General features: G+C 37.2%; 1 protein-coding gene across 1 annotated transcript in view; it reads right to left on the reverse strand.

The window, feature by feature from the left end:
* Nucleotides 1-455: 455 nt before the first annotated feature.
* Nucleotides 456-12,978, reverse strand: part of LOC121823511 (olfactory receptor 7E178-like) — a 30,604-nt gene continuing 18,081 nt past the window's right edge. Inside the window, exon 2 of the mRNA XM_042262897.2 lies at nucleotides 456-1,398. Coding sequence (XP_042118831.2) covers nucleotides 456-1,398 — 943 coding nt within the window. The remainder of the gene's footprint in view (nucleotides 1,399-12,978) is intronic.

Below are 12,978 nucleotides of genomic sequence, written 5' to 3' on the forward strand. Positions count from 1 at the left end.
AAATGAGCAACAAATATTGGATAACATAGTGAGATTATTAGGATAATTCAAATGTGGTAATATTTCTGAGAAACTATGAAATATAATTTCTTATTTAATATCATTAGGGAAAAAGTTATGTTATTCATGAAATATTTGAATAGCCGTGGAGGAATTTAGAATGTATAGAAGTTGTAAAAATTTTAATTATTCTACTGAAAATAGTTAGGTTTCAACAAGTCAACTATGTAACATGTCAAGAAGTTAAATATGTTTCAAAGAGAATCAACTAACCCATAGGAGATTCAAAGTTGTGAGGGTTATAAGGGAAATGTATGTGTTTTATCGTTTAGGGTTACTATAACTATATTTTAAATAAACACATTCCATTTCCAACATTTACTAGTGAAGTTTTAAATATTAAATGTTTGAGTATATCCTAACTTATTTTCCACATGAAGACACAATGCCTAAGTTTAAACTTTCTTCCTATAGACTCTCTTCAAAGCACTAACAAAATCCCTGTTCCTCAGGCTATAGATGAAGGGATTCAGCATAGGGGTGATGACAGTGTACATTAATGTGGCCATAATGCCATTGCTGGGAGAGTGTGACAGAGCTGAACCAAGATACTCCCAAATGCCTGTTCCATAAAATAAGCAGACGACAGACAGGTGAGACCCACAGGTAGAGAAGGCTTTATACTGTCCACCTGATGAAGAGATCTTCATAATGGAGGAAAATATTTTGTAGTAGGAAAAGAAGATTCCTGACACCGGAAGAAAACCAAATATAGCACCAACAAAATATGTCACTAAGTTTTTGGTAAAAGTATCAGAACAGGAAATATTAAGAACTTGAGAAGGATGACAAAAGAAATTAGAAATGTCTATGCTATTGAAGTAGGTAGATTGTAAGATGATCAAATTGTGCACCTGGGAATCAACAAAGCTAATAAAGTAAGATACCAAAACTAAGAAAACACAAAAGCGAGGTTTCATAATGACTGGATAATGCAGGGGGTGACAGATGGCCACATACCTGTCATAGGCCATTGCAGTCAAAAGCATGTCATCCATAACTAGAAACAATATAAAAAGGGACATCTGTGTCAGGCAGCCTACACAAGTGATGACTTCACTGTGTGACTGAATGTTCACAATCAACTTTGGAATTGTGGTAGAGACAAAACAGATGTCAACAAAGGAGAGGTTGGCAAGGAAAAAGTACATAGGTGTGTGGAGGTGGGAGTCATTAGTGACAGCCAGGATGATGAGCAGGTTCCCAAGCACTGTGACCATGTATATGGACAGGAACAGTCCAAAGAGGATGGGCTGCAGGTCTGTATCTTCTGAGAGACCTATGAGATGGAATTCTGAATCACACGTTATGTTTTGACTTTTTACAATCCTTGGTTGCCTTGTAAAATAGTTGAGAAGTAAACACAAATCAGGCTTTCAATAATATATAGATAGTTTCAGTTCAAGCATCTATAAGTCAATGGTTCATACTATGTTCAGAATATACATTAATATTTCTGAGCTACAATAATCTCACCTCTGAAATTATGACTGTTTTCATTTGTATCCAGCTACCTCTATCCACATCTTTAAATATAGGACACTGGACAGTTGTTGGAAAGCTAAAGACCCTTAATGTTAAATTTTCTATGATCATAGTAACATGCACCTTATTCAAAATACAGACATTAACTACTACCATTACCCTTTGATGAAGTAGAAAACTAATTGAATTAATCTATAGGCACTATATGTTGTCAGGTATCCCAATTTCAGAAAGAAAAGAGGATCACACATTCTCCCTTTTGTATGGATTAGAGCCTACAATGTATATGTGTATATATTCTAAAAGGTGTGATTGCAGCTAAAATCTGTAGTTCTAGAAAGGAGACCAAAAGTGGGAAATAATATTTGAGGAAAAGGATGGAGAGCAGGCAAAAGGACATGTGTCATAAACAGCAACAGAATATTGTCTCAGAAGTGGCAAGCAAAACAAAGGTAGCAGAGCCTGAGGAGATGGTAGAAACAATAACCATGAAACATGCTTTGAGTGTGTTACAGTGCTGTTATTTGCTGATTGAGAAAAAATTTAAACAATTTACATATTTTATTTGTCTAAGAAAATGATGTCAGCTCACTGGCACTCACTTCTTGCCCCCACCTCATTTACCCCATAAATTTTGTCAAGATGCACTTTTGACCTACAGTCCATGCTGGCCTAGAAGTATGACTACCAAATATGTAATATATCTTCTGTAAAGTGTCATAATTACATTAAGACATGGTTGTAAGTCTTTCAGTCAAGTACTTTTGCCTAGGTAAAACAGTTTAAGGAACAAATGTTACCTGTGCCATATCTCATTTAGGTAGTGGGTTTGTATTATTAAGAAATTCTTTGCAAGGTTTTGTGCCTGCCCATGCCACGTGAGTGAGGATTTCCAAACAAGACATAGGTTCTTAGTAGACGTTGTCTGGTGTTGAACAATACATGACTACAGAATGTTGCTAGTAGTAATCAACATTTGTTTTCTGGATTGAAGAAAGTCATTGTATCTACCCATATCGTCTCATTCATGAGATGTACATAATATACCTGATATCTTAACTATTGGGTTTTGATAACAAAACAAGAAATACCATTCTAATAGTAAGTAATAGTTCCACTAACCTCCAATAGAGGACATAATGTCTCAGGATTAGAGGCATAGCATAAATGCTTCCATCCTGCTTTAGAAATCCCATGCTGATTAGAATATGTCTAACCTTTCTATCTCTTTCACGAGTGGAAACAGGAAGAATAAAAGCCACTTTGATAGCATGTGTGATGAATAAGAGAAATCTGAGATTTAATAAATAGTGATCATTGCTGGAGATTAGAAAAATAAAAATAGTGATAGCTATAGAAACTCCAACTTTATAGAGACCACAGTTTAAATGAGCTAAAACATGAAAAGAAATGTAGTTTGTTTAGACCAGAGCAACCCACAGTTTTGTATTCTCTGTACTTTGACCAGTCATAATTTTCTGTATTAACCACTACCAACTGTAAAAGTAGCTTTTTTTGATGATTTTTTTTTTTTTTTGGTTTTTCGAGACAGGGTTTCTCTGTGTAGCTTTGCGCCTTTTCCTGGAACTCACTTGGTAGTCCAGGCTGGCCTTGAACTCACAGAGACCCGCCTGCCTCTGCCTCCTGAGTGCTGGGATTAAAGGCGTGCGCCACCACCGCCCAGCTTCATGATTTTTGAGAACTGAACTAATTCATGAGTATTTAGGTATTCATTTTAATCCAGCAAATATTTAGGCTCTTGGCTCTCCAATGGATTATCCTACAGTCGTACTCACACTGGCAGCACTAAGTTGACTGAGAAGTTTGAAAAATGCAAGAAGTGGGTATGGGAATGAGATGGATGCTTGGAAAGGAATTGAAGGGTAGGGAAAGGGAATGGAATTGATGAAGACACATTATAGGCATGCATAAAACTTTCCACAAAAAATAGAAAGTGTAGCTTTAAAATGTGTTTCCATTTTCTTGCATTGTTACCTTTTCCTTTTTCCTCTAAGCAAAATTCTAGTTTTTTTAGTAACTGACGAGTGCCTATGTAATTAGATGAAAAATGATTGCTAGATACCCAGGATATAAACACAATAATTGGCTATTCTGATTCCATCAAACATTCCTGAAAAGATGGAAGTAAAGAAAGGAGAGGACTGTGCTGAAGCCACAGAAATTATGCACCTGCTGTGACACAGGGAAGGACAGTTTCTATTGTGGTGCCGCATCTCTTCCAATCATCTTAATGGTTCTTTCTTACAGGACAAAAAAAATGTTAGTCGATCTAATAATATGCAAAACGAAATGGCCATGCCTATCTCTAAGACATGCTCCATGGATTGAAATATTTGAGATTTCCTGAGATCTTAACACCCCTTCAGAATGTGGCTGATGTATTCTGTAAGTATGATTAGTATCTTAAGTACTAATCTAGTCCAGAACTGATAGTGTATATCTGCTTGAAATTTTTTATGCTGATATAATGATAAGTAAGATGTGAAAAGCTGTATAGAAGTCTTAAAGTGGTGAGAAAAATTGTGGATAATTGTAACTTTATTTATCTGAGAGTGACTTTCCTATCATGTCTGTGCTGGTGCAAGTCTTAGCCTTCTTTGGAGATCTAAGAAGATATTCAGCAAAAACAGAGTAGAAATCAAGGAATCTCTTTCCATAGTAAAGTTGCAGTGACTATTTTAGTCTTCAAGGGACCTGAAAATATCCCCCTGGTATAAGATCCTGTTTTCAAAAAGAGACAAGCCAGTGTAAAGATTTTTTATTCATTTTTGTTTTAATAAAACTACTCCAGATAGGAGAATGCCAATATAAAACAACCTCACTTGTGAGGACTATAATTACATTATTTCTTAACATACCTGGAGTAATTAAAACTACTATAATCTTTATGTTCTGTAACTCCACAGTAATGTGACTACTTTTCATTCCTGGACAATTAAGCCCATGGAATGAAGAACAAACATATAGTTCACCACCTCACTTAAAATCCAATAGAAAATTGCATTAAAGTGACTCTTCTTCTTACAGGACCATTTGTGCTGTAAATCTTATTTTCAGAAAAATCTTATTTTCTTTTGCTGTGGATTAAACATCTAGAGGAAGTAGAATATTGTAGGCACAATGGAATTTCTGAGTAAGTTTCATTTACTTTACCACAACTAAAAACAAAAACATAAAATTCATCATAATTATAGTTGTTTCATATTTGCATTCTCCTACCCATAAGGCTCATGATGACAAATCAATAATTATCATATTTCTACTAATACTACTACTTACTGAATTGGGCTTCTTCCTTGATGGGCCGTAACAATGAAGTGCAGATCTGAAGATCCCTCCATTTCCTGCACCCAGTGACTAATCAATCTCTGTCCTAAAGATGGATATGATTACAAAGAGGTTTTTCTCAGTGCAGAGGGCTGTAGCTGAAGAGACACAGATCTTCATAACTAATGAGCTACTGAGCAGAATGACTAGCAAGGCTAGTTATTGTCTTTCTATGGCCCATGAAATCCCATTCAGACCTCATTACCCAAATTGGTCAGTGTTCTCCCAGTCTCTAGGGAGTGGCTGCAACTAATGGAGGAAGAAGGAGAAAATATTTTTCTGTACATAGGATTTGGATTATTCCTCTATTTGGGTGTTATTCACTATATTTACATATATTTGACAATTATGTAATATGTAGGCCCACATGTATAGACATGTATTTGAAAGTCTCACTTGATATTATTACATTTCAGTAGGATAAAGCATAATTTTAAACACTTAGCACTTTCACCACAGAGACTCACCTCAATGACATCAATTACACTCTAATTTCTTTGAAGGAATCAACGTCATACAACTCTAGAAACTGTCTATCTTTTTCCAAATAGAAAATATATATTCCATTTTGGAATCTACATTCGCTCTACAATCCAGTTATGAACATTATCATTTCACTATGGAAAGGATGAGGAAATCAAACAATGAGGAACCAAAAATAATGTGAACAAAATATGTTTGTTTGCATTTAATTTACACCTGTTAAATGTATTCACTCTGCTGTTAATTAATTTTTATTTTTTGAGATTATTGTATAATTACATATTTCCCCCTTATCCTTCCTCCTTCCAAGCTGTCAAATCTACCTCTCCCTCCTTTTTTCATATTTGTTGCCCCTGTTTTCATTAACTGTTGATATGTATGTGTGTATCTATCTATCTATCTATCTATCTATCTATCATCTGACATCTATCTATCTTTCTGTCTATGTATAATTGCATTAAATGAGTTACATTCAATTTATGAGCTTTCTCCTGGAACTGTTCAATAGGAAAATGTACTCAAGTATAGATAATATAAATACAAAGTACTCAGATTTCATAAACAATGGTATGATGCTCTATGAAACATATAATTTGATATAATTTAGTATTAGTGATATAACATAATCATTGATAGTAGATACTCTTAATTATTATAGTGGTTACTACAGATGTAAGTTCAACAAATATTTTCGATTTTTAAATCAAATGTCATAGCCTCATGAAGTTGATATCACAGAAAACAGAACATTTGAAGTTACTGTGTTTCACTGAGAGACAAATGCACTTGTCAGTGAAAACTAGGCAATTTCAGAACAATAGGTGCTATGCTGTGTGCTCCTATGGACCAATAGCTGTGGAGCCTCCATGGGACTGGAGTAGGTCTTCTGCCTAAGTGAGACAGTTGTGTAACTTGACCTGCTTAAGGGGCCCCCTGGCGGTGGGATCAGGATACGTCCCTGGTGCATGAGCCGGTTTTCTGGAGCCCAGTGCCTATGGTAGGAAACCTTACACAGCCATGGTGCAGGGTGAGGGGTTTGGACCCGCCTCAACTGAATGTACCAGGCTCTGCTGACTTCTCATGAGAGGTCTTGCCTTGGAGGAGGTGGAAATGAGGGATGAGTTGGGGTAAGGGTAGGGAGTGGGAGGAGGGAGAAGAGGGGGATCTGTGGTTGGTATACAAAATGAATAGAAAATTTCTTAATAACAAAAAAGAAAAAAGGCATTAGACACAGCAGAAGGATGGATCCTATTTTTGTATCCATTCTGTTAGCCTGTGTCTTTTTATAGGCAAATTGAGTCCACTGACATTAAAGGATATTAATTTCCAGTGATTGTTAATTCCTGTCATTTTTGGTGGTAGTGTAGTGTTAGTATTTAGTATTGTTGGTGTGGTATTATCTATTACCTGTATTTTTGTGGGTGCATCTAATTTCTTTAGGTTGGATTTTTCCTTCTAGTGCTTTCTGTAGGACTGGATTTGTGGATATGTATGGTTTAAATCTGGTTTTGTCAGGGAATATCTTGTTTACTCTGTCTATGGTAATTGAGAGTTTTGCTGGGTATAATAGTATGGCTGGCATCCATGGTCTGTTAGTGTCTGCACAACGTCTGTCCAAGACCTGGATTTCAGAGTCTCCATTGAGAAGTATGGTGTTATTCTGATGGGTCTGCTTTTATATGTTACTTGGTCTTTTTCCTTTGAAGCTCTTAATATTCTTTCTTTATTCTGTATGTTTTGTGGTTTGATTATTATGTGGCAAGAGGACGTTTTGGGGAGTCTAGTCTATTTGGTGTTTTGTATGCTTCTTGTATCTTCATAGGCATTTCCTTCTTTAGGTTGGGCAAGTTTTACTCTATAATTTTATTGAATTTTCTCTGCCTTTGAGCTAGTATTCTTCTCCTTCTTCTATTCCTATTATTCTTAGGTTTGACCTTTTCATGGTATCCCAGATTTTCTGGTTGTTTAGTGTTATGCCTTTGTTGCCTTTAATGTTTTCTTTGACCAACAAGTCTATTTTCTCTATTGTATCTTCAGTGCCAGAGATTCTCTCTTCCATCTCCTGCATTCTGTTGACTATGGTTGCATTGGTAGTTCCTGTTCATTTGCTCAGATTTTCCATTTCTAGTATCCCCTTGGTTTGTGTCTTCATTGTTGCCTCTATTTCAATTTTCAAATCTTGAACTGTTTCCTTCACCTGTTTGATTTCTTTTTCTTGGTTTTCTTATTTTTGATTGATTTCTTCCAATTTTTTTCCTTGATTTCTTTAAAGGAATTTTTTTTCATTTTCTCTTTAAAGGCGTCTATCATCTTCACAAAATCATTTTTAAGGTCGTTGTCTTCTGCTTCTTCTACGTTGGATGTCCAAGTCTTGCTGTAGCAGAACTGCTAGGTTCTGGTGGTGCCATATTGCTCTTTATGTTTTTGAGTGTGTTCTTGGACTGGCATCTACCCATCTTATCCTTCAGTTGGTGCAAACTGTGTCTGTGTCTGGGTTAGCTGCCCTTGGTCCAATCTGTACTGGCTGAGTTTGTGTCTCAGGAAGCTGCTGGGGTCTTGGGGAAATATATGGGTTTGGGGGACAGAGTGGGGACTTATAGATTGCAGGGTCTAATGTAGGGTGGCGCTGGGAAGGCCTGCCCTCAGGAGTCTTGCCTGCTGGCCTGCAACAGGGATGCAATGTGTGGCTAGAGGGTATGTGTTATGCTCCTGAGCCTAGGACCTAGAGGCTGGGGTGATCAGCTGGGAGAACAGTCATTCACCTTGTGGTCCAATCAGAGCTGGCAGAGTCTCTGTCTCAGCAAGCAGCTGTGTTCTCAGGGCATGGCTGGGTTTGGGGGACAGAGTAGGGCTCGTTGATTACAAGGTTCAATGCGGGGTAGTCAGGCCTGCCTTCAGGAGTCTTGCCTGCTGGCCCGCAACTGTGCCTGCAATTGGTTGGGGTATGGGAGCATGGGTTGTGCCTCTAGGCTGGGACCACCTAAGAGAACAGTCACTCACCAAAATGAATCTTTTTATTAATGAGGACCTTAATTACTTCATTCATTCCTGTGGTACTAGGAATTAAACACAAGACCTCATGCTTGTGCTTTACCCCTGAGTTATATCCCCAATATGATTAACAACTACACATATGTGTGTGTGTGTGTGTGTATATATATATATATATATATATATATATATATATATATATATACCCAAAACATAATATATAGTTGTTTTTAGGAAGAAGTATGGTTCAGGGACAAAACAGACACTTTAAATCATATAACTCTATATATTATTCATAATTTATATTCAGAAACCATAATGTATTTGGGCTAGGAACTTAGCTTTTTAAAACCTCAGTTTCACCAGATCTGGTGTTCCATAGTTCTTTTCCTTTGCCCCCTTCAGTCTTTCATTCTAAACATTTCCATTCCTTCCTGACTCTCCCAACCCCTGAGAACTACTCTCTACCAAGGACCAACTGAGTATACACTAGGCTGGGACTCAGCCTATCTTAATTTCTTTGTAACTCCTGATGAACTGCAGAACCATTCGTACCAAGAATGGGCTAGGACCCATATCTAGGAATTGCAAACAGGAATAGATCGACCACTCAACAAAGACAAGACAAGATATCTACACGTCAAGCATCTTAACTCCAGATGCATAGTGCCAGCACAAAAACATGAACATAAACAACCAAGACAATATGCCTCTTCCAGAGGCCTAATTTGTTGGACAAGTAAGTTCAGAAAGTCAATTCTTCCCCATATGTCATATAGTGTTCTGCATATGATTTCTTCTAGCAGTTTCTGTGATTCAGATTTCATGGTTATAGTCTTTGATTCATTTGTAGTTAATATTTGTGCAGGTGATAAATACAAGACTAATGTCAGTCCTCTGCACATGGACATCCACCTTTCCCAAGACCATTTGTTGAAGATGTTTTCTTATCTCCAGTTTATATTTTTAGAACCCTTGTGAGATGATAAATATGAAGTTACATGTACTCATGTTTGGATGTTCAATTTACTTCAATTAGTTTTAATGTCTGTTCTTTTGCCAGTACCATATTTTTTTCTCACTACTGGTCTGTGATATATGTATATGCATAATATATACAGAATGCTAATCTCTCCAGAACTGTTCATTTTGTTCCGGATTATTTTCCCTGTCTGGGATCTTTTGTGATTCCGTGTGAGTTTTAGGATAAATTTTTCAATTTGTATGAAGAATGATATAGGGATGTTAGTTGAGATTGTACTAAATAGCTTTATGTAAAATGGTCATTTTTATATTATTAAGTCTACTAATAGACTTATAAGTGAGTATAAGATGGTTTTTCATTTTCTAGTGTCTTCTCTATCATTACAGATGTCCTTTCCTTTCTTAATTAGGTTTGTTCTTATTTAATTTTTTTAAGGGTTGTAAATGAGATTGTGTTCAACCTTTCATTCTTTGTATGTTCATTATCTGTGTATAGAAAAAGCTGTTAATTTGTGCAAGAAGATTCATGTAAGTACTTGGAGCTATGGATTTACCTTCTAGTATATTCCACTGGTTTTGTTGTAGTTTGTTTTCATTTTCATTGAATTTCAGGAATTTTCTTTCTTCTTCCTTGATTACTTCTTTGACCTATTCATAATTCAGTAATGATCTCTTTATTCTCTAAAAGTTTATGTGTGTTTGGGTGGAATATTCTGTAGATACATATCAGTTAAGTCCATTTGATGTAAGATACATAGACATGCTAATCTGGAAGGGGGAAATCCCAGGAGCTCACACCTCTAAAAATAGAACTATAGTCAACTGAGAACTGTTAAGAGAGGACGAATTGGTGAGTTCCAGCAATGAGTCCCCTACCTGTTTACAAAATGGAGAGTGTCAGCCCTGAAATCATTCTGTCATAGACATACCAACAATAAAACTGACTCAGAAGACTGTATTTAAAGACTTTTAAAGCTCTCTTCTTTATTTCTATGTTTCTCTCTGTACATAAGCATGACTGTTAATTTCTAAGCTCTAAATACAAGCATGGCTTGTCAAGTTGAGGCAGGATCAAGCTTCTTCCCCTGCATCAAGGCTGGGAGAGGCATCCCAGCATGGTGAATAGGTTACAAAAAGCCAACTCATGTGCCAGGGACAGGTTCTGTTCCCATTAATAGGGACCTCACAAACAGACCAAGCTACACAACTGTCACCCACAGGGAGAGGGTCTAGTTCTGTCCCATGCAGGCTTCCTAGCTGTTGGTCCAGAGTTCCTGAGCTCCAAGGAGCTTGGGTCAGCTGTCTGTGTAGCTTGACTGTGAATCTCTGCATTTACTTCCATTGGTAATTGGATGAAGGCCTATTTATTTATCTAATTTTTTTTTCATTTTACATAGCAAGAACAGTTCCTCCTCCCTCCCCTTCTTCCTCTTCCTCTTCAAATCCACACACACACACTTCACCCCCACCCATTCCTCAGAGAGGGTAAGTCCTCTACTGGGGAGCCAACAGTCTGGCATACTAAGTTGGGGCAGAACCAAGCCGCCTTCCCCAGCATCAAGGCCAAGCAAGATATCCCACCATAGGGAATGGGCTCCGAAAAGCCACTTCACACACCAGGGATAAATCTTGGTCCCACTGCCAAGGATGAAAGCTCTTTAATGACAATTAGGGTAGTCACCTGTATGATTACAGGAGAAGGTCAGTTCAAGCACCCTCTCCACTATTGCTAGGAGTCTTAGCTGGGGACATCCTTGTGGATTCCTGGGAATTTCCCTAGTACCAGGGTTCTCCCTAACCCCATAATGGCCCCCTCTATCAAGATATCTCTTTTATTATGCTCCCACTCCATCCCACTCCCAACTTGACCTTCCAGATCCCTTGTGTTCCCATACCCCCATCACCTCCCCTCAACCTTCCCTGACCCCAGTTTACCCAGGAGATCTAATCTAATTCGCCTTTCCAGAGAAATCCATGTGTCCCTCTTAGGGTCTTCCTGCAACCTAGCTTCTCTGGGGCTGTGGATTGCAGCCTGGTTATCCTTTGCTTTACATTGGATATCCACTTTTGAGTGAGTACATACCATGTTTGCCTTTCTGGGTCTGAGTTACTGTACTGAGGATTATTTTTTTTTTCTGGTTCCATCCATTTGCCTGCAAGTGTCATGATGTCATTGTTTTTTTTTTAACCACCAAGTAATACTCCATTGTGTAAATGTACCACATTATCTTTATTCATTCCTTGGGTGAGGGCCACCTTGGTGGTTTCTAGGCTTTGTTTATTACAAATAATGCTGCTACAAACATAGTTGAGTCCTTGTGGTATGGTTGAGCATCCTTTGAGTATATGCCCAAGAGTGGTATCACTGGGCCTAGAGATACATTGATTCCAAATTTTCTGAGAAACCACCATACTGAAGGCCAGATAAACAATTTAAAAGGACCTATAACCCCTAAAGAAATAGAAACAGTCATTAAAAGTCTCCCAACCAAAAAAAGTACAAGGCCAGATGGTTTCAGTGCAGAATTCTAACAGAATTTCAAAGAAGAGCTAATACAAATATTGCTCAAATTGTTCCACACAATAGAAACAGAAGGAACATCACCAAACTCTCTTTATGAGGATACAGTTACCCTGCTACCAACACCACACAATTATATAATAAAGAAGAGAATTACAGATCAATGTCCCTCATGAATATTAAGGCAAAAATATTCAATAAAATACTGGCAGACTGAATCCAAGAACACATCAAAGAAATTATCCAAAATGATCAAGTAGGATTCATCCCAGAGATGTGGAGATGGTTTAACATGAAAATCTGTCAATGTGATCCACCATATAAGCAAACTGAAAGAAAAAAAAACATGATCATCTCATTAAATGTTGAAAAGCCTTTAGCAAAATCCAACACCCTTTCATGACAAAGGTCTTGGAGAGATCAGGGATGCAAGGAACATACCTAAACATAATAAATGCAATATACAGCAAGCCACCAGCCAACATTAAATTAAATGGAGAGAAACTCAAAGTGATTCCACTAAAGTCAGGAACAAGACAAGGCTGTCTACTCTCTCCATATCTATTCAATATAGTACTCAGCTAGAGCAATAAGACAACAAAAAGAAATCAAGGAGATACAAATGGGAAAAAAAGAAATCATTATATGCCAATGATATGATAGTGTATAGAAGTGACCCCAAAAATTCTTCCAAGGAACAGCTCCAGCTGATAAAACCCTTCAGCAATGTGGCTGGATATAAGATTAACTCAAAAAATCAATAGCCTTCCTATATAGAAATGATAAATAAGCTGAGAAAGAAATCAGAGAAACAACACCCTTTTCTATAGCCACAAGTAATGTAAAATATCTTGGGGTAACTCTAACCAAACAAGAGAAAGACCTGTATGACAAGAACTTTAAGTTTTTGAAGAAAGAAGTTGAAGAAGATATCAGAAAATGGAAAGATCTCCCATGCTCTTGGGTAGTTAGGATTAACACAGTAAAAATGGTAATCTTAGCAAAAGCAATCTACAGATGCAATTCCTATCAAAATCCCAATACAATTCTTCACAGATCTTGAAAGAACAGCACTCAACTTCACATGGAAAAGCAAAAAACAAAGA

This window comes from Peromyscus maniculatus, chromosome 17 (genome assembly GCF_049852395.1).
Source record: "Peromyscus maniculatus bairdii isolate BWxNUB_F1_BW_parent chromosome 17, HU_Pman_BW_mat_3.1, whole genome shotgun sequence".
NCBI classification, from domain to species: domain Eukaryota; kingdom Metazoa; phylum Chordata; class Mammalia; order Rodentia; family Cricetidae; genus Peromyscus; species Peromyscus maniculatus.